Here is a 27,478-nt window from a genome sequence, read left to right on the forward strand (position 1 = left end):
GCTGCAGTCCCCATGTGTGCACTTGTACAGAAGATTGACAGTCACCATGATGTTGTTGCTCAAGAAAGAAGGGGCATTCTATTGACCACATGGGGCAGAATGCCTGCGTGAAAAGTAATTATATTCTGCATTGTTTAGTATGCAACACTGGCTATCAAGTTTTACACAACGAAAAAAATCAAATGAATTAAAAATCATGTTAATTAAAATACATTGATATAACTAAAAAGAAATAAGTTGCATTTAGTTTTACCCAAGAATTAAAATGCCAGTAAACTGGTACTTAATGACCTATATCCTACCACTCTGCAAAGCAATGTCTTAAGCTTTCCTACAGCCTAAGAAGCCTTTCTCTGGCACTTAAGTGGTTCTTCCGCCAATGGAAGAGATATTTAAGCTGGAGGCAGGCTCTCACAACCCAAGGTAGGATGCTTCCATTTCATACTCACATTTATAGATTCAATAGGGCCAAACTCTTCTAGAAGGCCACCAACATCCTGCTGTGATGTTCGTTTGTCTAGCTGTCCTACCCAAAGTGTAGTACTGCAAACTAAAAGGGAAAAAAGTATGTTTGCTTCAACATGTGCATTTTAATTAACCTAATATGCCCTTTCCTCTTTTGCAGATAACTTTTATACTCACAGTTAAAACAGCAATGCAGACTAATTTAGTTAAATAGAGACCTGAAAGCACTTTGTTAGGCAGTGTCAGAATAAAAAGATGACATACCTAAATTGCTATTTACAACAGATAATATTTACATGAGCATGACAGAACAAAGTAGACCACAGCTGGTGGATCTTAAAATCACTTGTGGAGGGGAAGAACGGAAACTCATTATTTTGTGTTTAGAACAAAGTGGCTTATTCATTGGTGTACTATCCAGAAATAACCTACTGTTTTAACTTGTTTTACTTTCTTTTTTCAGCCTGAGAAATATTTTATAAGCCTCACCTGAAGGTGCTACATGTTTTACACTATTTTAATGCTCTTATTGGGTTTTTAACACTGGGCCTTTAGTGGCTAACTGTTACAACTTTTTTCTCGTGTCTTGTAAGCTGCCTTGAACAGGTTCCATAGAAAGGTTGCATAGAAATTCTACAAATATTGCAAAAGGTAATCTTTGAAGAATATGACTTTTCAATATATTTTCCCATAACCAAATATAAACAGTTGAAGCATTTTAATAATATGCATAAATATGTAGGAGCAGTACATGCTGAATAACATAATGTTAGTCAGTTACATTTAAAAAAATAACAAGGAAGAAAACCCTATTGTTATTGCTATATAAATTAAGGTTGACACACAATTCTGGAAAGCACACCAAAATGTGAGCTGATGAAACTTAGACAAAACTCATGTGACTGTCTTACTCAAAGAAGCATAGTTTGGATAGTTTTTAAGAGCCACCAACACGTATGGTCACCAAGAATACACCCTCCCCCACATGTGGGAAAGCTTGAGGTGTTCTCTATGTTGCCACATTAAACCTCTCAGAAATACATGTAAAGTGAAGAATCATTTTTCCTTCCCAGCTCCCTCCAAACGGGTGGAGTCTGTCCAAGGAATGTTTGGAGCTGTAGCCTGAATCAACCAAACACCTGCCTTCCACTAAAGCTCTAATTATGTACAGAGCTTTGGAGGAACTCTGAGCGCCTTCAAAGCACAACAGAGCATACACAAGTTTCAGCACCTTGTCCAGGCTGAATTTTCACAGTATTCAATTAACCTGTAAAGAACATCACAACTGTGGGGATGATCCTTTAGCTCCTTCCCCAGCTCCAAGATGAGGAGTGAATGACTTATGCTTGCCAGAGGCAGGACAGAAATTCTCAGAAAATTCAGTGGGCCAATTAAATGGCATTGAAAAACTGGGTTTGGGCACAATTAATCAATTTCACAACCTGAACCATGCATTCTGTTTAGTATACCACCAGAATTTTGTTATATACTTCAGTTGCAGGTCAGTGTGACCAAAAACACACTCAAAGTGATCAAGGGAATGAGGACAGAAAGAATGTCTCCAGCTATGCTGTACTTGAAGCTTAATCCTGATAAATTAAGACATCATTTCTCACCATTAATTCTGTTCACTGCCAAGTGTACTCCTCTATCCTAAGAAGAACACAAGGCTAGAACATCTCAAAGCATGTATTATCTTTTCAGAAAAAACAAATAGGACTTACCACTAACAGTTTCTGGTTTGATAGGAGGTAGGCCTTTTGCTCTGCGCTCTCTTTCTCTCTCTCTTTCACGCCTTTCCTGGGATCGAGACCTAGGAGAATGGCGGCGCCTGTCCCTAGATCGGGAACGAGAACGACGATGGCGTGATCTTCGTGTCCGAGAACCAGATCTTGATCTTCTCCTTTTGGGTGATCTGGTATCAAACAAAAATGTTAATGTATTAGATTGTTTATTAGCTACTAGGGAAGGGAACCACATTTTGTGGTTCAATTCATGGTTGAACTACAATCTGATAGGCTGGTTCACAAACTGAACTGATTCATATTGATCCATGAGCCATTTAAAGTTGAAACACCTGTTTTCTACTCCACGTGGAAAGCAGCAGGGAGCAGAAAGCAGGAGTTTAAATGGCTCTGAGCCATTTCATCCCCAGCTTTCTGTTCATGGTGGCTTCTGGTGGTGAGTAGAAAGCAGGAGGTGAAATGCCTCCAGCTATTTCACTGTCTGCCTTCTCCTTGCCTTCAGGAAGTGAAACAGCTGGGAGGTATTTTATCCCCTGCTTTCTGCTCCCCTCCCAAAGCCACAGAGAACAAAACTCTGGTGGCTCCAAGCCATTTAAATCAAGCAGGTGCTTCCCCTGCTCCCCCAAAGAGCAGAGAAAGCCCTGCTTTTTGCTCTCTACAAACGGCGATGAACTGCATCAAAATTCATTGAAGTTCATGGCTGTTAAGTCCACAAACATAGATTTCCACACCAGGAACCAGCCAAAATTTGTGACAAACTTTAGTTCATGAGCCATTTCATGCCCATCCCTACTAGCTATCAATGAATTCTCTTTACACCAATACGGCTATTAATGTGTGAAGGGAGACTTAAAAATGATGTGGTTTCAAACATTTCCAGGAATCAAGGCACAGTTACAGCTTATATACCAGCAGAGACGAACATTTGAACAGAAATTCACAATAAACAGATTTTCTTACTGGAGCCTTGGGAACATGAACTGTTTGCAGTTAGCATACTGAAATCACAGAATATACAATATTCCCTCTTGGTCTTACGACAGATACTGAGATTATCTGCAATGCTTACCTTGATGCAGATCTAGATCTTGACTTTCTGCTCTCATGCCTCTTTACTTCTTGAACAGGAGGCTGATCCACTTCCATTTCCTAAAACATTCAGCAAATATTTATAAGTTAACTCAGTTTCATTTTGAGATCTTTCCCAACTCTAAAACTAGATAATTAACAGTGATATAACATGACCTAAACATGTTGCTGTGATTTTATCTGAAGCAACAAAAATATATTGTTCTCTACAGCTGAGAATTAAATCCTCTCCAGATTGTTCTCTACAGCTGAGAATTAAATTGTGGGGAAGATAATGGAACAGATATTAAAGGGAGTGATCTGCAAACATCTGGTGGATAATTTGGTGATCCAAGGAAGTCAGCATGGATTTGTCTCCAACAGGTCCTGCCAGACCAACCTAGTTTCCTTTTTTGACCAAGTAACAGGTTTGCTGGATCGAGGAAATTCGGTTGATGTCATTTACTTGGATTTTAGTAAAGCTTTTGACAAGGTTCCCCATGATGTTCTGATGGATAAGTTGAAGGACTGCAATCTGGATTTTCAGATAGTTAGGTGGATAGGGAATTGGTTAGAGAACCGCACTCAAAGAGTTGTTGTCAATGGTGTTTCATCAGACTGGAGAGAGGTGAGTAGCGGGGTACCTCAGGGCTCGGTGCTCAGCCCGGTACTTTTTAACATATTTATTAATGATCTAGATGAGGGGGTGGAGGGACTACTCATCAAGTTTGCAGATGACACCAAATTGGGAGGACTGGCAAATACTCCGGAAGATAGAGACAGAGTTCAACGAGATCTGAACACAATGGAAAAATGGGCAAATGAGAACAAGATGCAATTTAATAAAGATAAGTGTAAAGTTCTGCATCTGGGTCAGAAAAATGAAAAGCATGCCTACTGGATGGGGGATACGCTTCTAGGTAGCACTGTGTGTGAACGAGACCTTGGGGTACTTGTGGATTGTAAACTAAACATGAGCAGGCAGTGTGATGCAGCGGTAAAAAAGGCAAATGCCATTTTGGGTTGTATCAACAGAGGCATCACATCAAAATCACAAGATGTCATAGTCCCATTGTATACGGCACTGGTCAGACCACACCTGGAGTACTGTGTGCAGTTCTGGAGGCCTCACTTCAAGAAGGACATCGATAAAATTGAAAGGGTACAGAGGAGAGCGACGAAGATGATCTGGGGCCAAGGGACCAAGCCCTATGAAGATAGGTTGAGGGACTTGGGAATGTTCAGCCTGGAGAAAAGGAGGTTGAGAGGGGACATGATAGCCCTCTTTAAGTATTTGAAAGGTTGTCACTTGGAGGAGGGCAGGATGCTGTTTCTGCTGGCTGCAGAGGAAAGGACACGCAGTAATGGGTTTAAACTTCAAGTACAACGATATAGGCTAGATATCAGGAAAAAGTTTTTCACGGTCAGAGTAGTTCAGCAGTGGAATAGGCTGCCTAAGGAGGTGGTGAGCGCCCCCTCACTGGAAGTCTTCAAGCAAAGGTTGGATGCACACTTTTCTTGGATGCTTTAGGATGCTTAGGGCTAATCCTGCGTTGAGCAGGGGGTTGGACTAGATGGCCTGTATGGCCCCTTCCAACTCTATGATTCTATGATTCTATGATTCTAAATCCTTGTTCATCCTATCTGATAAAGAACTGGGCACAAATAATGTTGTATTACAGGTGTTTGGTAACAATCAGTGAGAACAACAATTCCACCATGGCATCCTTACTCCCCCAGTCCTAATTTTATATCACAAGTGATTCATGACAGTATATATTACTCATAATTCCTGGTTGGTTATAGAAAGAATCATTTTGATCTAATTAGAAAGGATGAATGAAACAGTGCCACCCATTACAACTGAGCAGGGGTGGGAGTAACGCTGCACAACTGGTGCAGTAGAGCTGAACCTAACTAGTGTTTTTAGATCAGGTAGTTACTGTAAGTTTGTAACAGCTTAGCGGAATAGTGGGTAACCACTAGTTTTTACTGCTGTCTGGGGATTTATATGACAATACTGTTGTATGTATATTTAGTTTTTAATGTTTTATGATTTTATGGGGTGTATTGTTTTTATTGTTGTAACCCACTTCGAGACAACTTAGTCAGGAGAGGCAGAATATAAATTATAATTAAACTAGGCTGAAAGCCGGTTGCACCCACGGATGCGCTAGTGGTGGGAGCCTATGATGGCTGCGCCATCACCCTACCTGGCTGCGCTTGGTTGACGTTCCCCTCAGCCAGCTGGGCTGGCAGGTGGAGTGGCAGGCTTGGCGGGGTGCCGCTAGACCACATTTCTCACAGGGAGCTTCTGGCCACGAGGCTGCAAGCGTGCCTCGCAGCCGGCTTCTGGGGGCGGGCACTCAAGGGTCTGGCTCAATCTGGGTGCACCCAGCTTTGCTGGATAGGCCCGTGCAGCCAGAAGCAGTGTCCAGACACCCGGACGTATCCTGGACACCACTCGTCCCATAGTGGCTCTGCCGAAATATTAGAGCCACTAATGGTTAAAGATCTGTAAACCGCTCTGCGGGAGCAGTAAAAATAAAGCAGTAAGGGGTAAGTGGGCGAAGAAAGGAGTGGGTTGAGTCCAGGTAAAAACTCAAAGGGGCCAATTGGGAGCAGCGTTAAAATTTAAAAAGTTAAAATTAGAGTATTTACCTCTCTGGATTCCAGTCGCTACCACATGCGACAAGCCTTGGCAAGGCCAGGGCTTCCCCCCCCCCTCCAGGCCTGTCATTGGCCACTTTGGGCGGGATGGTAGGTCAACATGACCATATATTGTCATATTACCCAATGATGTTTTTTTTTTAATTTAAAAAACATAAACTAATTAACTCCAACTCAATTGGCAAAATCCCTCCAAGACCATCACAAAACTCTGGTTGAGAAAACCTGCCCAATGTGGTTACTTTAATCTGAGAGAAATCTGAAGTTATAAATAACTGAATGCAAAACAGAAATAACAATAAAAAATACATGTGATCCTGGCCATGCACCATGTAATTTGGCAACAATGTTGTTTTTACAAGCCATATGTGGAACTACAGATCTTAAAAGCTCTTCACCTGCTGATGTGCTTTCTGTATATGAGATTCACTTTGTGCTGTGAAAGAAGGTTGGAAAGCCGGCTGTACTTGTGGTGAAGATTGTATCACAGGCTGAGCCATGGGAGGAAACTGTGGTGTGGGTAGAAGGCCATAACTTGGCATTTGACCATTTGGAGGGAGAGGGACCTTGTAGGAGAAAAATATAAAGGCATTTTTCATTCATTTCAAATCAAGAACAACCACTAAAAGAACATAATTAGAGCCCTTCCAGCAGCACACTTAGTCTACCATCATGTTTACCACAGTCACCCACTAGCTGCTCTAGAGTAGCGATCCCCAACCTGTGGGCTGCGGACCACATGTGGTCCTTCGACTAATTGGAGGTGGGCCGCGAAGAACGCCTTCTCCCCCCCCCCCCCGGCCCTTTACAACACACTTTGGGTGTCATTGTCTCCCATCACTCCCAGATGGGACTATCTCATTGCAGAGAAACAAGCTCAGGGTTCCCATTGATTTGTCATTGTCATGAGTTAAAATTTCCATGAAAATAAAATGTTCCTTATGTTCATTGTTGTGGCGTGTCTGTATCTTATTTTGAAGGGATGTTTAAACATTACCATAGCGACCAGAGTCAGAGAGCGTTAGGGCAGTGGTTGAGAGTAGAGGAGTAAACTACCCCCCCACACACCGGGCCTCAGTAAAATTGTCAAGCGTTGAGTGGTCCCCGGTGATAAAAAGGTTGGGGACCACTGCTCTAGAGGACTAATGAACAGGACATAGGGGCCAAAGCCATCACCTGATGCTGCCTTGCAGCACCACTATTCAGCACTCGTATTACTGCCTCTACATGTGGAAACTCCCTTTAATCACCATGATTAGCAGCCAGTGATGGCTCTCTCTTAACCTGTCTAATCATCTTTTAAAACCATGTGTGTTCATGGCTATAATCTCACCCACTGGCAGCAATATGGCAATTTAATTACTCATATAATAAAGCAGTTCTTCCTTTAATTTGTCTTGAACTTTCATCAACTTTACTGGATGGTTCCTAAAGTTAGTACCGATACTGAGAATTAAAGAGAAATTTCTCTGTCCACTTCCTCTTCTCCACAGACAATTTCACAAACCTCTATCAATCTAAATATGAAATAATGATTACACAACAAATGATAGAAACCAGTAATTTTCATACCTGGTGGTGCATAGGATCCTGTTGCATTCCCAGCATCCGTTGCTGAAACTGATCTATATTTGGGAGTTGGGGATAAACTGGTTGCTGTATGCCTTCACCTGGAAATCCACTAAGCAATAAAATTATATTATCATTAATATATACAGCATTTTTTCCTCTAACCTTTATATTCTTATACTAAATGCTGGGTGCCATTCTATTACTCAGAAACAGGTTTTTAATTAATATATGAATGTAACTATAGAACAGATAAAAAACATATACACCAATTTTTTTAACAGAATACTGATGATGAGGATGATGTCATCCATTCAGTTGTGTCCGACCCTTGGCGATGCTATAGGAAAGTCTTCGCCATACGCCCCTGTCTCTGACGGCTTTTAGTTGGTTCATGGTTCAGAATACTAAAAAGGTCTAAAAATTAAGAGACTTCTACAATGTTACCCTGAATTTTAAAAGCTGTGTGTTAGTCACAAAACTTACAATGTTTGCTGAGAGACTGAAGGAGAAGGTGATGAATCCTCTTTTTTTGACTCTTCCACTGCTTCTGGCTCATCATCATAGTCAAATCGATCTAACAGCTTCTGAAACATATTACATTAAGCTAACTATTTTCTTCATAAACTGTTTAATATAATAACCAATCAAATATATTTATGAAACTGATAATGTACATCTCTGAATATTTTACAAACCTTAAACATAGAGATGTGCATTTTGCAAAGAATGCAGCAACTCTCTTAACCCTTTTCTCTATTTCTTGTTAGAGAATAGCTCTTTAACACAAGAAAATAAGACTACACAAGGAATTTTAAAAGGGCAAAATTATCTTAATATAATAAGTACTATGCTTGTTTAGTATACTAGCTAAGCAGCAAGAGTACATGCAACCAACCTGAACATTTTCTTTCTTCCTAACACAAAGATGCTACCTGCCTTTTAAACAAGACTGAAAAAAGGAGAAAGACCTGCATCCTGCCCTCATGATTTAGCTCCATGCTAAGAGAAACTGAATTATAACTGCTATACATAAGCAAGCCTCTGCCTCACAAGCAGAGAACCACAATGACTGCTAAAATACAGAGCGAGGGCCAGTAATACAGCAATATCTAGAAAACTGTGTGCCATACTGAATGTTAATGTTAAAGCAAAATTGAATTTTGTTGCTCTTGCTTCAGTGACAAATCTGCTCCACTAAGGTTTGTTTCTAAGTACATCAAGCTCTCACGTGCATATGGAGTCTATCAAAGCCAACACAACTCACAAGTCTGGTAAAATGCACAAATTCCAAAATGGGGATCCAACTCAAAAGCCAATTTAGAAATTACTACAACATTCCATTCCATCATAGGGAGCATACACTGAGGCTATTACTCATTGTGTACAAACCAGAATGCCTGTTTTACTCTTCTCAGTGGCTTTCACTTGCTGCTTAATTATACAGATCTAGCAAGAAATCCCATTGCAACCAGGAATGCAATGGGCGCTAGGAGCCAGGAGACACCGGCAGGCGCAGATCTCTGTGTCTCTTTCTCTCCCTCTCACTGCGTCTCTAGATGTGCCTCACAGCAGGAGGCATAGCAGGTAATCAGGGCTGGTTGTAGGAGGGAAGCAGGGCTGGTGTGCAGTTTGGGGCAGCTCTCTCTGTGTCTCTCTCTGCCTCCCTCACAGCAGGAGCGATAGGAGGGAATGAGGGTTTGTGTTCAGTCTGGCAGGGCTCTATGTGTCTCTGTCTCTGGCGCGTCTGAGAGGAATGTGGCTAGCATCCAGCGAGGGAGGGCAGGAGCTGTAGGGGCAGGAACAATGAGGGTGCAGCCAGCAGCACTTTGGCCCTATTCTAACTCGGACACGCAGACACGTTCCACCCCCCAGGCTGTTCCACAAATATATAAAGGAACCATGGATAAGGATGGTAAGATAGTCCTTTAGTCAAACCTGAATTCTCTGAGCTGCAGATCCATCTCTCTGGAATGGTCCTCCCAGAAGACGGGGCTTTTGCCATCATGTTGTTAGTTTTAATGTTTTAATGGGAATTTTAATGGGGTTGAGATTGATGTGACCCGCCTCGAGCCTACTGGGATAGGCGGGAAATAAATCCAATAATAAAAATAAAAATAAATGAATAAAAGAGACAAGACAGATGCCCTTTTTGCTGGTGTTTAGAAGATATTATGAAAATATTCTTTTCCAGAAGAATTGTTGACAATTGGGTGTGTTTGTGATGGGCTGATATTGTATTCTTTTATTTATTTATTGTTTGATTTGTAGCCTGCCACTCCCACAAAATTGCTTGTGGCAGGTAATACCCCACAATAAAACCCCCATAAAACAATAATAAGAACAGATAAAATCCTCCCCTGGCAGCGATAAAATAAACTCCCTCCCGCAGCTCAACAGGCTTCTTAACTAATGCCTCAGGGGGACAACAGCAGGGGTAGTCCTATGGCCTGACTGGCTCAGAGTGGGGCCCAGATCGTAATTCATGATATACCCCAGTGGGCTTCCTATCTGCTGGTCGCTAGTTTTGAGGAGCCAGGACAGACATGGAGCAAGTGGTTGCCCTCACTGACACCAGCAATTTGTCTACTTCGGGTTCTGAAAGCCACCTGAAACCATCAGATATATTTCCCTGAGCTAGCCACAGAGCCTCCAGTTCCCTTTCTGACTCAAATATGGCAAGGAGGTCCTGGAGAGTGAAAAAACTTTACCCATGAAAAAGCTCACTAATGCCTCACGGTCTAATTCCAATTGACTAGAATTTTGGCACCCTACCTCGAGGTCAATGAGTGACTAAATTACCTAAAACAATTGTGCCAGGTGAGAACTTGCAGATGCAATAGGTGGCATAAAACTCGTTTCGCTTCACCATCATCTCATAGGTCTTCATCAATGTGCAATAAGATGTTCATGCTGCTTCATCTGAGTCTTCCTCCACACTCATTCTAGCCATCTCACTTCCCTCTTCCTCTCCCACAGAGAGGGTGTTGAGGAGTCACTTTATGAACAGCAGCCACAAGGTGGGATTGCCAGTCCTCCACCAATGCTGGCAGCAAGTTGCCAGGAGGCACTGGGTCCCACAGAGCATTCAGGAATCTGATTGGATCCATAAGTCTCCATGGACATTCTAACACACATCCGCCACCCAAACAGGGAACGGGTGGTACCCTAAATCAGGCCTTCATTGCATAGTGGTCTAACCACGGGACAACATCTGTCACCATCAGATCCACCTCTACCCCAGCACCAAAGGTCAAATTGAGGATGTGGCCAGCCTGAAGATTACACTGATTACAATATCATACATTTATGGGGTGCATAACTGCTTGTCAAAGTATCATCAATTCATCAACATATCGGATGAAGTAAGTTTACCAAAGTTTATTATAGAATAAAATTTGTTAGTCTTTAAGGTGCTACTGGACTTCTGTTCAGTCATGGGGTAGCGTTTGTTTTACAGCTTTTATGTTGCCTACATAAGTTTGTTGGCTATGCTGACCCACTTTTTAATAGTATAAGTATCTCTTCACCTTATCAAAAGACGTTTTTTGCTCTGGTGCTGGAAAATCATGCTTCTGTTCTGATGGTTGTGTTGTTGTAGTCTGCAACTGTGCAGTAATTGCCTGGACCTGAGCCATCATGTTATTATCTATCACTGGAGACTGAGGTTTTGGAGGCTGCTGAAAAGTCTGAAGAATCTGTTGGAGCTAAATAATAAAAAATACATTAGAGATTCTAATTTGGGTACAATCATGAACAAATGCCCAAGTATACAGTAAGTGACTTTTAAGTAGAATGATGTACACTTTCCCTTCCAACCAACTTAACACACCAGGAAGCCCACTTCACCATGCCGTGCCTGAACTCTTAATGCATCTGCTATTGTGGATGACTATTTGTAGCCTCAAAGCTAGAATGGAAGGAAAGGGGGAGAGAGCACTATAACGGACAACAACCTTAATGCTATGATGCATTATGACTACGTGAATGTCCATCCCCCCACTCCTTAAATGAAGTACTATTACCAAAATGCAATCACCAGGAGGAACAAAAGGGGAGTCAAATGCTTGAATGAGGTACTTGCCACTCATATCAGAGAACACTTATGTGGGTTCTTGGGGATACAGAAAAAACCCTATACTCAGTCACCACTTAACAAAACTTTTATTCTCTTTTCTAGTTTCCAGCTGTGCTAAATGATTCTGCTCAACAGCCAGTTCTTGAAAGAAGCAGCTCAAACTTGGGTGGTAGCAACACAACTCTCTGCTGGTGAGGGAGATTGCATCCATCAGTACATCCTTTACCCCAAATTCATTTCCCTCCACCTCCATCTTCTTTTCCTTTTCATTTGCTCTTCCACTCCCTTGTGAACCTTCTTGCTCTGGTCTCTGCCTGTTCTCTTTCTCAAATCTATCTTGATCACTTGACTTCCTGCCTCACTCTTCTTCCTGCTGTATTCTTTATCACTGCTCGACCCACCTCATCACTGTCAGTTCCTTGCCCCTTCTATCCATATGTATCTTCTTCTGGGTGCACTGAGAATGGCTGGAGACAGGTGAAGACTGGTCTTGGGGGTTTTGTTTCTTGAACTGTCATGGAGCTCCTTGATCTCAGTCCATTGGCAGGAAGGGGAGATCCCGGTCACACAGGGTGACTGGGGTTGTCTCCTCCCTCTCACAGCATCCAAGAAACAAACTGCATGACTGACCGATCATATGTCACAGATATACAGCATCCATTTTTAAACCAGGAATAATCATTAACTAAGAGAATTTCACAAATTAAATGTTCACAAATGGAAGTCGCTCTTGAAATTTCACTAATGGTGCTTAATAGCACAGAGTTTGAAAACACCAATGCTTATATTTTTTGAGTTAACATTTTTGTACTTTAATTTAAGTTTATTTTCCAACAAAAAAGCTCCACTTACTTGTTGTCCTTGTGTTGTCTGAAATAACTGAGCTACAGCTGCAAAGGCATCAGAACTGGGCAATTGTGGCACAGTGGGTACTGAATTAGAAGGAACTTGGGGAGGCTCAGATGGCATAGTTGTAGCAGGAGGTGGAGAACCTACAAAATAAAAAGTACATACTTTAAATGTGTTTAGATGTGTAATTACAACTTGCACTGCAATACAAATGTTTTTAACCAAACTCAGGAAGGTTGATTAGGGAACAACTGCAAACATGGGAAGGGGGAAGCAGTTCAGTAGAAGAGCTTTTTCTTTGCAAGCAGTCAATATGAAAGATCTCACATGCACACTGAAATTCCCTACCTTCATTATTAGTGCTATCTTCTGTCACTGAAGCTGCACTGCTAGACCCTGCTGCCATGTCCAGAAGAGGCTGAATTATTTCTATTTTAAACACTCCATTTTTCTGCCATAAGTTGAGGACACGGACTATCTTACTCTGTTCAAACAGAAAAAGATGTGTTAATATAGCTTTTTGAAGTAGTTTGCTAACTGCAGAAAACACTTCCCTCTCTGCTGTGTGTACAGGGAGATCAAGAACACAAGAGGGGTATTGGGCTCATGTACATTTCCAAACATTTTTTTAAAAATGGAGTAGTTTGGGCACTACCTTCTATGCACAGTGAGGAAAGCAAAATCTTGAAAAAGTACACTGACCAAAAGATCTGTTCAAACAATAGAGCAGAAGAATCATTTGAGCAATAATTTGCATGAAAAAAAGAACATATGACTAACATAAGACAGTAAGTTACACACAAAACCAGAATTCTATATGGATGTTCTTTGCCTTGGTTCTAATATAATTTGTTCTATTTGAGACTTAGTTTATGGCACTGTATGCTGTATAGTACTGTAACAGAATTTTAGCCATACCAAAGGATTTAGCCTGTGCAAACCTGAATGTCTACCTCAGGCTTTTCCAGCCAGAGTTACACATAACCCCAGGGTTACACCAGAACCCTATATATACACATACTTTTTTTAGATTCATAAAATTTACCCAGGACGGTTTTGTCCTTATCAGCCAAGTCCAACTGGCTGCTGATCCCTGGCCCCAAGGGAGCACGTCTGGCCTCAACCAGTGCCAGATCATTCTCTGTCCTGGCCCCCACCTGACAGAATGAGCTCCCTGAGGAATTCCAGTCCCTGTCAGAACTAGCAAAGTTCCGCCGGGCCTGCACAACAGAGCTCTTCCACCAGACATTTGGTTGAGATCAGTTAAACTGACGACAACGACAACTATCAGGCCCACAAAACCCCTCTTCAGATATGCCCACCAGGAACACCATGGAGCAACTTGGATTTACAGTCAACATGTTAATGAATTTAATTATCAGTTGCAAGTGATGTCCTTGTTATTGTTGTAATTACTATTATTATCCATTGATATAGTTACTGAAGCATCACTAACGCATTTTTATGAATTTTATATAATTTCATGTTCCACGTAAACCACCCTGATCCACAAGGGAAGGGTTGTATATAAATATAATAAATAAATATATTAGGGCAGCTTGATCCAGCCAATCATGGACCTGGAGGGGAAGAGGCGGGGGCCTGGCCATGCAAACCTTTGCTAGCTGAGGCTCCTCATACATGGTCAACTTGTGGGTGGAGGCTAGAATCCAGGAAGGTGAGTCCTCTTAGGGTTGATTTTTTGGGGGGTCCTACCTCAGCGTAGGCCCATTGGAGCATGCTACTGGGCAGCTTCAGAGTTTGAAAGGGGCAGGAGCCTATCTCCTACTCAATGCATACATGGCGTGGATTTCTTCTCAGAGCCCTGCCTACAAAAAATGGCTTGAGGAAGGCAGTTGCAGGTAAAGGTTTTCAGATATTCAAGCAGGAGAAAACTGTCTATAATACCAGAGTCTACCTTCCAAAGCAGCCACTTTCTCCAGGGAAACTAATCTCTGTAATCTGGAAATGAGCTGTAATTACAGAAGATCCTCAGGCCCCACCTGGAAACTGGCATCTCTATCAGACAGCTACTACACCTGTATCCAGCAACAGCCTGCACAAGAATTACTTTCTTCACAGGTTTACCCTTGCCCTGGCAGCCATTTTTGACCCAGGAAAAATGTATACTTGGCCTTGCTTGATTTGCCAACCTCCTGGTGGTATCTGGAGATCTCCCAAAGTTACAAGTGATTTTATTTCATTAGTGATGCCATGCACACTGTAAACATGCGACTTCTGAGATGTGTGACAGGGAAGCGTGGCCAGCTCCCAGGGTCACTCGAAGCCTAAAGAATATTTCAGGATCAAAAGGTTTTAAAAGGTTGGTCTAACTGTACATAGAGCAATAAAACTCTGATCATGCTTGTTTTAAGTTGAACTATCTTTGAGAACTTACTCTGAATAGCACAGCATACTTTATTACCAGACCTGGTATGTCAGCTCTCAGAAAAGCAATTTTTTTAAGTTACATGTCTTTATTAAAATAGGAGCCAATTCCTTTTATTAAGCAGGTAAAAAGTACACATAAAATTAAGAATATAACACTAGTAAATAGAAAACCAAATCAATTATCAAATTGAATTATATCTGCCTCCCTAATTGTAAAGATTCCTTTAGGTACATATAGATTAGTTATGAAGACCTGTACTTGGAAGGAGCTGCAATGCACAACTGCTTACCAAATTGCAAGGCCTTCTGACCTAAACTACAGCCACAAAATCCTAATTAATTCTTCACAAAACAAGTACTTGTGTTGCAATAAGGATCAGATATTAAAATCAAACAGGCTATAAAACTACATGGGGAATATGTGGATTAACACACAAGTCATGTATATGATCCATATCCACTCAATGATGTGATACTCTATCCAGTGAGCTGTCAGTGGAACAAGTTTGCAGTCAGGTCTTCCATTTCCTCTCTCTTTCATGTTCCCATTGAGAAGCAACTTCAGAGGATCAGAAGATTTTCAGGAACAGACTAAAGTGAAGCAAAGTGAACTATGGCAAGTTGGCAGTGGAATTCCCTCTGTGCTTATGCATGAGCTCTTGCTCAGTTCAGAGGACCAGGCAAGGGGAAAAGGAGAAGATTTATGCCAACTGACCCTTGCACTGCAGCCCTGTGTACTTCATTCCACACCTGAGGGTTTACTGACCCTTCACAAGCAGCTTTTGGACAGCTGAAGGGAGGATTATCAGGAGAATTGTGCTATGAACTCATTCCATTACAAAAGAAATACTCAACACCAGGAATTAATTCAAGAGCATCATATCACACATACAACTGTAATACGTATATACATGAGATAGACTGATTTATGCTAGAATTGGGGCATAAAACTTCCAAATCACTTCCAGCAAAGTAAAAACAATTCCATTCAAACAGAGAGAGTCTTTGTGCCATACCTTGTCTTCTGATGGACAGAGATATAAATACTGGAATGTAGCGGTTATATTTTTACAGAATCTTGGCCCGAAAACATCCTTATCAGTTCCAAATTGATGACGAGACTGACGAACAATAGAGTCAATAACATACAATCCAGGAACTTTGTATTCTGGTTTACACTGAAGAGAGAATATACCAAAATAAATTCTGTAGTATCATTAACCAGGCCTTATCAAATTGGCATTAAAAAGGTATATGTCTAGGGAAGAGAGGTAAAAAGTATCCATATAACACAAAAGGTAGTTCCCTTGCTGGAATCTGAACTCCAGTGGTAATCTCCTCTTAAGCATAGAGTATAGGAGCCTAAGGTCACATAAAGCCAAAATGATATAATCAACATGAAGTGAAGCACAGGGGTTGAGTCTATATACTGTGGAATGTGCCATACACACCAGATAATACATGATCCATGTCTACCAAAACTAGTGATAAACCTGAGAAAATATATTCTATGCATGTATGTATCTGCTGCATATTGTGGCAGCTGTGTGCAGTTAAGAACACCTGGGATATAGAGCAAGCATTTTTTTTAAAGGCAGAGAAATTAATGTATCTGTAAACTGCAGAGCGGTCTTCATATTTCATTAATCCCTTGGTGGGCGAAGAGCAAGCAGGTCCAGTCCAGGTGAGGGGCCAATCAGAAGGCGCAAAGCATTAAGCTTTGCTGGGGGGGGGGGGAATGGGGCCGGGAAAGCCTTCCATAGCCCTGAGGAACACTACCGCCGCCTCCGCAGGCCCGGGAAGCCCTTAAGCTTTGAGGAAGCCTTCCCCGCAGCCCCCAAGCACACCCGCTGCCTCCCTGGGCTGCTGCCTGCGCTCGGCCGGGGCGGGGGGGGGGGCCTTCCAACCCGTTATTAGGAACGGACTTTGAATCTAGTAAATACATAAAATGAAGTTACTAATGTTGGAGCAGAGCCTCTGATCAATAATTTTTTCTTGGTTAGTGTCAGAAACAAAACTTTAGTAGACATGTACAATTTTATAAACTGGAACATATCAAAATGGGGAAACAGTTAGATCATGTCACAGATTTTTTACACAGCTCAACAATTAACAATCAAATACATTTGAGGGCCCAATTTCAACTAGAATTTTTATTTGACACTAAATTTCACTAATTTAGTAACAATAAGGTAAATACTTGCAATCTAGAGACCCCCAAAAGGGATGAGAACATATCTTGCATTTAGCATATCTGGGGACGTTAGACGAAAAGGCTGCAGTGGACCAAATATCAGCATTCCAGGAAGAAACTTCAGACCTTGACCCATTTTAGTCGGGTTAAAAGCCTGGCCATGGAGTTGAAACAATGCTAGTCGCCCTGATGGACGACCTCTGCCGCCAGCTAGATTGAGGTGGGTCAGTGCTGCTTATACTATTAGGTCTGCCAGCAGTGTTTGACATTGACAATCACAAGCTCCTATCTCACCACCTCGCTGATGCTGGGATACAGGAGACAGCTCTCAAATGGCTGATTTAGTTCCTCCGGGGTCACGGACAGAGGGTAGCAATAGGTGAGAGTATCCAACCATCATCAGCTCACATGTGGTCCCAAAGGGAGCAGTCCTCTCTATTTTATTTAAAATTTTCATGCACCCTCTTGTTCAACTGGTGCAGAAGCTTGGGCTGGGTTGCCATCAATATGCAAATGACACCCAGCTCTTCCTCTTGATGAATGACCACCCCGATTCCCCCCAGAAACTTTAGCCAGATGCCTAGAAGCAGTGACAATGTGGCTCAAGCAGAGTTGTCTGAAGCTCTAACCTTCAAAGACAGAGATTCTGTGGCTGGGTAGGAAGGGACTAAGTGATAAGGTGCGCTTACCCAACCGGGACGGAGTGCGTCTAGCAGTAGTTCACTCCGCCAGAAATATGGGGGTGTTCCTCGACACCTCCCTCTCCATGGAAGCGCAAGTCACAATAGTGCGGCAGGCCTTCTCCATCTATGCCAAACCAAGCTTCTAGTGCTGTACTTGCCACCAGACCACCAAGCCACATCTTTGCGATGGTCACCTCTAGACTGGACTTCTACAACTCTCTCTATGCAGGCCTACCTTTATCCTTGATCCAGAAACTACAATTGGTTCAGAAAACTGCAGCCAGAATTCTCACCAATACACCACGGAGATCCCACATCTGGCCTATACTTCAACAACTCAGCTGGCTCCCAACTGAATTCCAGATCAGACTTAAGGTTTTGGATCTTACGTTCAAGGCCATATGCGATCTGGGCCCACTGTACTTGAGAGACCGTCTCTATGCCTATACCCCCACAAAAGACCATTATATTCCACCACTGCCAACTGGCTGGTGATCCCTGGCCCCAAAGAAGCACATCTGTCCTCAACAAGGGCCAGATCATTCTCTATCCTGGCCTCCACCTAGTGGAACGAGCTCCCTGAAGAGATCAGGGCCCTGTCTGAACTCCCATAATTCTGCAGGATTTGCAAAAGGTGGCTCCTCCACCAGGCATTTGCCTGAGACTGACCATCCCAATAGCATCCACAGGTGTACCCCCCCCCCCCCAGACACCTCCTCCATGGCCTAAATCAGTCTGTTTCTGTTATATTGTTGTCAATCAAAACAACTGAAATTATATTAATTTAGAACCACTGTTGGATTACCTGTTGATGTTATTTCTGACTATGTTATATGCTTAGGTCATTCCATGTATTACCCTGCGATGTTATATGTAAACCGCCCTGAGCCATAAGGGAGAGTGATATAAAAATATAAGAAATAAATAAAATAAATAAATATCAGCCTTTTATTTATTCTCAAAGCAGCTGTCCCATTTATGGTGCATCACAAGCAGCCTCCTAAACTCTTCTAGGTTTAAAAAGGAGCATAGAAAACATCCCGCTTCATAGAAAAAAAAGAGTAGAAAAATCTGGTGGCTTTCATATGTTCTTTTGAAAAAATCAAATTATTGATGTAGGAAAACATTGTCATTTTCTATATCTCTTCAAATTCTTTGAAATCTTATTCTCTAAAAGTGACCAGGAAACAAAATCATAAATCACATTTCTGGATGACAGCACCACAGGCTGGGTATCCTTCGTTTCTCTGGGTCTTACTTTTGCATTCAGAATCTTTTGGGGGCATCTAGAAAAATTCACAATTATGTAACTCTGATTATTCAGTTTCTCTCCAAAACTAATGACAGCCACGAAACCTAAAACCATCATTTGATCAACTATTGTTCAGTTCCCCAAATACTGCTAGCAGCTCTATAATCACATTTTCTGTTATCCTCAGGGAAAAATTCTCATATGGAAAGTAGAAGTAGGTAACATTGAGACTACTTGTCATTTCATAGCATTTATGTCAACTTACCTTTTTTATAAATTTCTCCACAATCTGGACTACATGCTTGTAAAGCTGAAAGAGACAATTAAATAGCATATTATAATCAATTAAATACTGTTCACAATAATATATTATTCTGCATTTAAGAAATACATAAAAAAATATTATAACAGGGAAAAATTGATAATTTCATTAAACCATCTTCAATATAGACCATGAGTTCCTAGCTCGCCACCTCGCCGACACCAGAATACGGGGAAAGGCCCTCAAATGGCTGAATTCCTTCTTCCGGGGCCGTGGACAGAAGGTAGTGATAGGAGTGAGAATATCTAACCAACACCAGCTCACATGTGGAGTCCCACAAGGAGCACTCCTCTCTCCTATCTTATTTAACATCTTTATGCGCCCTCTCCCTCAGCTGGTGCGGAGGTTTGGGCTGGGTTGCCACCAATATGTGGATGACACCCAGCTCTTCCTCCTGATGGATGACCACCCTGACTCCCCCCCAGAATCCTTAGCCAGATGTCTGGAAGCAATGACAAAATGGATCAAGCAGAGTTGCCTGAAGCTCAACCCTACAAAGACGGAGGTCCTATGGTTGGGTAGGAAGGGACCATGGGAGGAAGCGCGTCTGCCCACCCTGGATGGTATGCAGCTCTCACCAACGCACTTCGCCAGGAACCTGGGCATGATCCTGGATGCTTCCCTTACAATGGAAGCCCAGGTCACAAAGGTAGTGCGGCTGGCATTCTACCACCTCCGCCAAGCCAAGCTACTAGCGCCCTACCTGGACCCGGAACACCTAGCCACAGTGATCCATGCGATGGTCACCTCTAGGCTGGACTTCTGCAACTCGCTCTATGCAGGCCTACCCTCATCCTTGATCCGGAAACTACAACTGGTACAGAATGCTGCGGCCAGGATTATCACCAAAACATCATGGAGATCCCACATCCGGCCGGCACTCCAACAACTTGGCTGGCTCCCAGTTGAATTCCGGATTAAGCTTAAGGTTCTGGTAATCACCTTTAAGGCCATATGCGGTTTGGGCCCAGTGTATCTGAGAGCCCGCCTTCCTGCCTATACCCCCAAAAGAATCTTACGCTCCACCACTTCCAACTGGCTGTGGATCCCTGGCCCCAGAGAAGCGCGTCGGACCTCAACAAGGGCCAGAGCCTTCTTGGTCCTGGCCCCCACCTGGTGGAACGAGCTTCCTGAGGAGATCATAGCCCTGCCCGAACTTCCACTGTTCCGCAGGGCCTGCAAGAAGGAGCTCTTCCACCAGGCATTTGCTTGAGGCCAACCGACTCAGAACACCTGCTGGTCCCCCCAGACGCCTGTCCATGACTCTCCCAAAGTTACTGTTAATTGTTATCTTTAACCGCTCCTAGCGGAGCGGAAGAAATAAAACAGTAAGGGCCCCAAGGGCGGGCCCTGTCCGGGATGAGGAAGGGTGCCGATAGGCCCCTTCCCCTGGACTGACAAGCGGAGGGCCCAATCGGGAGGTGCAAAGCGCCTCCCGATTGAGCCCTCCGCTTGTCAGTCCAGCCCCAAACTGTCAATCAGCAGCCGCGCACAGCGTGGCTGCTGATTGGCTGTTTGCCTGGACTACAGCCAATAGGGAGGGGTGAAGCGCCTCCCAACCCGCCCCATCCCCGACGAGGGCTACCCTTCCCTGCACGGCGGCCATTTCTCTGCTGGCCGCCAAGAGGGAAGGTAGGCCTGCGGCTCCATGTGCCTTCCCCCAACTGGAGGAGTACAAAGGATTCTGCGGGCCCGGGAATGGCGCTGGGAGGCTTGCTGAGCCGCCCAGCGCCGTCTCCGGGCACGCAGAAGCCTTTGCCGCTGGGGGGGTGGGAGGGGAGAACGGCTTCTGCGCGCCTGGGGAAGGCGCAGGGCGGCTGAGCCCCCCTGCGCCGTTCCCGGGCTCGCAGAAGCCTTTGCCTCTGGGGGGGTGGGAGGGGAGAACGGCTTCTGCGCGCCCGGGGACGGCGCAGGGCGGCTTAGGTAAATTAGCCTATAAAAAAAGACTTCTTTTTTCACACCCCCCCCCCAGTTTTTAAAAAACAAAACCCAGAATGCAGCACAGTCAGCCATCTCTGTGCCCAGCCCCCACTCATCTCATTGAGGTTTACACAGGAGACTGCCCAGTGGAGGGTGCCTGGAGGGGGGGGGGCACACATTTTAAGAAGGCTTGGTAAGACTGACCACAATGTTATCTTCTTGCAAGAGCTCTGATGCAAATAGATCAGGAATGGGTTTTGAAGGGAGAAAGTTGATGTTAAACAAAACTTTTCCAATCGATCAGGGGCACAAAGACTCAAAGACGCAGATCTGAAAAGGAGCTGTTTACTATGAACATTACACTGAACTGTCTTCCAGACAAACTGCAGATTTGGAGAGAGTTGTGGCTTCTTCTTTGCCTCTGCACGCCCACAAAAAATGTTTATCTCCAGGCTTTCAAATACAAAGATATCAACCCTTGGCTCTCCGAACATATTAAAAGATTTCCCTTCACCCTGGGCCATGGAGGAATATCCTACTAGAGGGGTATATGCTGTTTTAAGATTCATTTTACATGGAATTTTCCTGTATTTTATATATTGGGGGGGGGGGACCACTTCTGCGGGCCCGGGGACGGCGCTGGGCGGATGAGCTGCGGGCCCAGGGACGGCGCTGGGTGCCTCGCAGAGCCTTTCCCCATTGGGAGGGGGGCCCAAAACAGTTTCTCCCGCCCTTGCCAGCCACCAAGCGCCGTCCCCAGGGACAGCAGCTAGCACCCATTTTATTCTAACATAAAATGGGCTTTAAATCTAGTTATATTATAATTGTGGTTTTATAATCTTTTGATGTTTTTGAAAGTTGTTTTGATGTTATAGTCTGCATAATGTTTCATGTAAGTTATAATGTTCTGTGTAAACCGCCCAGAGCTGCAAAGAAATGAGCGGTATAGAAATCTAAATAAATAAATTAATTAATTAATTAATTAAATAAATAAAATTAAACCATCTGCAAATCAGTTCAGCTATTATAGGCCCCAGAAATAAAGATATTTTTTTAAAAGGATGCATTACTCATGTTGTAATACTTTGAATGTGATCAAGCTTTGGCTACGTCAGAAGGACATCCAAGATCAGTGGAAGTATAAATTTTGAAAAATAGTTTTGCAAAATTTAGAAGTAATTGACTAATCCATTGCAAATGAGACTATTTTTGCTTTCTTTGCAAGAAAATGCTATAACAAGCTGTAAGTGTTCAAAATGCTGTGAAAGATAAGTCTTTTTATTTTATACAACATAGCAGAAGCATATCAACATCTGGGATTCTTTTCTTACCTTAATAGCTTTAATGGCAGCTTTAGTAATGAGAATCATCTTTGCACGAGAAATAGGAGGTTTCATCTCCATCAATGAGAAGAGCTGTAACAAGAAAATCAAAACAGTCAGAACACTTCACACCCACCCAAAGCAACAACACTTTATTTAGTCATTTCGACTGGTACAATAAATGCGGTGATATCAAAATACAGGGTAAAATGTTGAATGCATTTAAAATCATAAAATCACAATATAAATAGTATATATACTATATAAAATTTGTAAAATGTGGCTATTATTAAAAAATGCACAAAGATTTATTTTCTGATGAAATTTTTGTGCATCTTAATAGTGGTAACACAGAATTTGGCAGTACACAGGGCGGTTTGGGGATTTTCATCATTTAAAAGTTTCTTTATATTTTCTTTTGCTGCTAGGCCTGAGTACCTAATAAAATATATATTGTTTTGATGCATAACATATCATATATGGAGCAGGCAGTTGAGTAGAAATTGCTCCCTTGTTTCAGTCTTATTTCTGGCATAGTTTCTGAGGGGTGGGGAATTTTTTTGATATTGGCTCTCTGGTACTACTGTAGGCAAGGCTGAGCATCTGGCAAGAGTGAAAGCTCTTCTCTGTTTACTGTTCCCAAGGTTATAGATAGGTGGCTGGGGCTGTTATACATTTGTTCTATCTGACACTAGAAAACCAGGGGAATTACTTATGTCCTCTTGCTGACCTATATCTTTGATCTTTTTAGCCTGTTGTTGGTTTAGCTTAAATACTAGCTCCATCAATATCCCCAACTTTTCTATTTTGGAGGTCAATGATCTGGACCACGATGACCGAAAATTATCTTCTTCAAGAATAAGAGACGTCAAAGTTGCAGGCTGTTGGCTTAACTTCAGCCAAGATTGAATAGAGCATGGTGATTTTACATTCAACTTTCAGTATCCCTATTTCCAAGTCCGTTAGTGCATTAGGTATACCACGGGGAAGCTGAAGGATAGCCCTAAGGAATTTAGATTGAACCCTCTCTTTAGTAGCAATACTTGGTGTTAGAGCTCTGATGGAGGCACCATAAAATAGCTGAGAAAGGGACTGCAGGGATGTTGGGACATACTGCCCACCTTTTGTGTAAAAGAATTTGAGTAGAATTTGTGTAAAAGAATATTTGGCCAAACTCAGCTACATATCTGTAGTGAGCACTTCTGCTTCCAGATACCTGAATGATCACCCCAAAATACTTGAACTTGTTAACCTGCTTGATGGTATGGCCATCCAGTTTCCATGTTCTTAATTTTGGATGCTTACCAAATACCTCAAGATGTTCTTTTTAGAAGTATGCCGTAAGCTTCCTTAACATTCTCCTAAAACATATTGGAGTTCTGGAGAACGTCATCAGCATAAGGCAGTATAGGAATGGGATAGCAAGCCAATGTAGAGGGAGACACACCCACCCTAGTCTTGATAATTAGTCAGATCATAAAGGTAAAGGTATCCCCTGTGCAAGCACCAAGTCATGTCTGACCCTTGCTTTGTTCTCTTATCTCCAAACCTGAATAGGCAAGAATCAGCATAAAAAATAAAATACATCAATCTTTATCTCATTTGGAGGGAGGGATAGAAGAATGAGAGGGCAGAAAGGCCAATCTATGCAGCATAAGTCAGGAGCAACTAACTGCCTGAAAATCATTACTTGTAAAGAGTACAGAGCAAGCAGAATAGAGGGTCATTTGCAGCAGCAGTGGGGTGAGCAGTGAGTTCTGTTTTTTTTTATTAGAAAAACTGTCCATGACATATATCAATATAGAGAGCTGTGCTTTCCATAAAGCTATATTGGTTCTTCCTTGTTAGTCTTCTGTGTTATTACAAATTGGGAATATCTCACACTGTAAACTTAAATGGAAAAGGAAAGTTCAAGAAACTTAATAACAATTGATAGCTCCTACCTTAATTAGGTACCATTATCAAAATGTTTTACAGACTTTTTATACTATCTACAATACACTTAACTAGGTACTGATGCGTAAACATTTTAGTATGCTAGAAAAATGCTATACTATATTAACAATCAACCTAAACCACTTTATCAATTTCAATTAATACGTTATTTCAAATAATGGATTTCTGTCTCTAGATAAGCAAGTACACTAAGCCAGACAACTACCTGCAGACCAAAAATAAAAAGCTTTCTCAAAATTGGTGAGCAGAGAAGCAAGCAAGTAAATAAAAAAATTAATGGGGCGGGTCCAAAGGTTGTTTCCTGTTAACAGAAGGCACTTCGGCAAGCCAAACATAACTTTCCTCCACTCCCGACCCTCAACTGAGTGACCAATTCATGTTGTATTTAAAGAATGGTTGATCAGGAACAGTGCATGGAGATGAAATAGAGGAGTCTGCAGTGGGATAGACTATTGATAATAATCAAAGTCCTTCCACTGGCAAGAAACCAGCTTTAGATTCCATCCATTATGGTAGGGTTGTCCAAAGTTTTCAACAGTGGGCCACACAAGCGGAAATCTATGTGTTTAAGCCACATGAATTTTTTATAACAATGCAGACACATAGCCTGCTAGCTATTCAAAAATTTAATTTGCAGTACCAACACAAAAGCCATCTCTGTACAGTTAAACTTTATTTATACAAGTCAACGAGAATACAAGTTTTCTTTAGGTTTGTGGTATGCATTCTATTAAAACACTGCTTAATTCTAATTCTGATTCCAAGTCAACATGTGGTGGATGCTCTCAGCTTTAATTTCAGCCATTTCATGAAAGAGAATATACCATCACAGGCACCACATACTAAGTCAACCCTACAGTACCGCCACAGAGGTCACAATATTTTGACAGTCAAAGCATAAGGAAACACAGCACTATGTCTTCTCTTTTACTTTACACTACTAGGAAGAGTCAAGGAGGTTGCTGTCATGACAACCATGCCTCCTTCACAATGTGAAGACAGACCATATGTAAAAGGAAATAATTATTGAAGGAAGAATCTATGAGTAGATTTTAAGGCTGTAAATTAGATTTCACCCAAAACTGGGAAAAGGTTTTGATATTGTCCTTAGCAGCTAAAAGATTGTATGTCTTAATATACTGGCATGTGATATTAGCAGCCTTCTTCTAACCTAAGTGGCTCTTCTGTGGGAGAAAGACTTCTTAGACAGGAGGGAGGCTTCAGATACTGGAACAGTGGAGTGGTATACATGTTCATATGCATAACTTAACTTACTAATAAAAGAAAAAAACTTATACTCAGAACCTATATACATGAAGTCACAAAATCCTTACTCGGGCTTATATGTACATATATGTAAAATACAAAAGTAACCCACACCCTCCAACAATCACAATGCATAATCATGGTTTAATTCTGGCTAATACCAGTTATAATAATTTATATGATTTTCAGACAACTATCGGCCAAAGCAATTAGGAGAGACAAGCCCTACCCAGAGACTTCTAAACCTCGACCCGGACCAGGGCCTTTTCAGTCCTGGCCCCAACCTGGTGGAAGAGCTAAGGGCCCTGCGGGATCTACCAGCTTTCCACAGGGCCTGTAAGACAGAGCTCTTCCGCCAGTCATATGGTTGAGGCCAGGGCAGCTCTCCCACTAATCCATCAGAGGATCCCCTCCAATATTGAGATTTCTAACATCGAGATCATTGTTAGATCTATTGTATTGGTGCCATCCTCTTCTGAATATTATTCTCTCCACCAGGCTGAACTTGGCGGGAACTCAGGTAACTAAGATCAGAATTGTGACCACCGCCGCTATATGTTATATGTAACTTTTGTTGATGTTAATTGAGATTTTATGGGGATCTTATTGTGTTTTAACTATTTATGTTGTAAACAGCCCTGAGACGTATTTGGAGAAGGGCGGTCTAAAAATTAAATAATAATAATAATAAATGATAAGACAACATATGGAGACTAGAGGGAAATGGCTGGGCTTAGATTCACTTGAGTTGGGCTGATTTTTCCTCACTGATTATTTATTTGTTACATTTATAATCCACCTTCCTCTTTGGGGGAACTCAAGGCAGATTACATAAAACCCCATAAAATTCCCAATCTTAAAACTCGGGGGGGGGGGGGGCAATGTTCTTAAACAACCCAGCCTCAATCTGGCAGAAGAACTACGAAGAGCAGAACTTTGACAGCTGTGTCAAGGCCCTTCCTCGGAGCTCATTCCACCAAGTCGGGGCCAGGACCAAAAAGGCGCCAGCTCAGGTTGAGGCCAGGCATACTTCTCTAGGGAAGGGACCACTAACAGATTAGTACCCACAGAGCGCAAGGCCCTTTGAGGGGCATAAGCAGATAAGCAGTCCCTCAGGTAGGCAGCACCCAACCTGCATATGGCCTTAAAGGTGAGACCCAAAATCTTGAACTTGATCTGGGCCATAATTGGTACCCAATGCAGCTGCCTCAACACAGGCTGGATATGAGTCCTCCAAGATGAACAAGTGAGGACCCTAGCTGCTGCATTCTGAACCAGCTGGAGTTTCTGAATCAAGGACAAAGGTAGGCCAGTGTAGAGTGAATTACAGAAGTCTAAACTAGAGGTGACACTCACATGGATCACTGTGGCCAGACAGTCTGGGGGCAGGTAGGGAGCTAATAGCCGTACGTGGCAAAGGCGGTAAAATGCCATGTGTGCTAGTCCAGTGACCTGTGCCTCCATTTTGTTTATTCCTGTGGTTCTATTCTTTTGGTCATTGACAGATTACTAAGAAACAAACCTCACTTTGTTAAGGCATCTGCATTCAGAGGTCAGAAGCCAGAGCTTTGAAGACTTCCATATTATATCAGAACATTGCTGGGGGGAAGACACATAAACCTGGCAATTAACCAAGTTCACAGTCATCATGACCAACTCTAATTCATTGGTGACATCTGAATCAAGTAAAGGCAGGGGTAGTCAACCTGTGGTCCTCCAGATGTTCAT

General features: G+C 42.5%; 1 protein-coding gene across 4 annotated transcripts in view; it reads right to left on the reverse strand.

Moving 5' to 3' along the window:
• The window catches only part of SCAF4 (SR-related CTD associated factor 4), a 79,027-nt gene that overhangs the window by 35,243 nt on the left and 16,306 nt on the right, over positions 1-27,478 (reverse strand). For 3 of the 4 annotated variants that reach the window (XM_077342535.1, XM_077342532.1, XM_077342534.1), the window contains 12 exons: positions 22,538-22,621; positions 19,230-19,274; positions 15,852-16,013; positions 12,793-12,928; positions 12,448-12,587; positions 11,048-11,224; positions 8,004-8,104; positions 7,521-7,629; positions 6,347-6,514; positions 3,280-3,359; positions 2,190-2,380; positions 450-550 (listed from right to left, as the gene is read on the reverse strand). In XM_077342535.1, the coding sequence (XP_077198650.1) occupies positions 450-550; positions 2,190-2,380; positions 3,280-3,359; positions 6,347-6,514; positions 7,521-7,629; positions 8,004-8,104; positions 11,048-11,224; positions 12,448-12,587; positions 12,793-12,928; positions 15,852-16,013; positions 19,230-19,274; positions 22,538-22,621 (1,494 nt within the window). The remainder of the gene's footprint in view (positions 1-449; positions 551-2,189; positions 2,381-3,279; positions 3,360-6,346; positions 6,515-7,520; positions 7,630-8,003; positions 8,105-11,047; positions 11,225-12,447; positions 12,588-12,792; positions 12,929-15,851; positions 16,014-19,229; positions 19,275-22,537; positions 22,622-27,478) is intronic. The other variant, XM_077342533.1, reaches the window with a different exon arrangement.

The sequence above is a fragment of the Paroedura picta genome, chromosome 6, assembly GCF_049243985.1.
Source record: "Paroedura picta isolate Pp20150507F chromosome 6, Ppicta_v3.0, whole genome shotgun sequence".
In the NCBI taxonomy this organism is placed as follows: Eukaryota; Metazoa; Chordata; class Lepidosauria; order Squamata; family Gekkonidae; genus Paroedura; species Paroedura picta.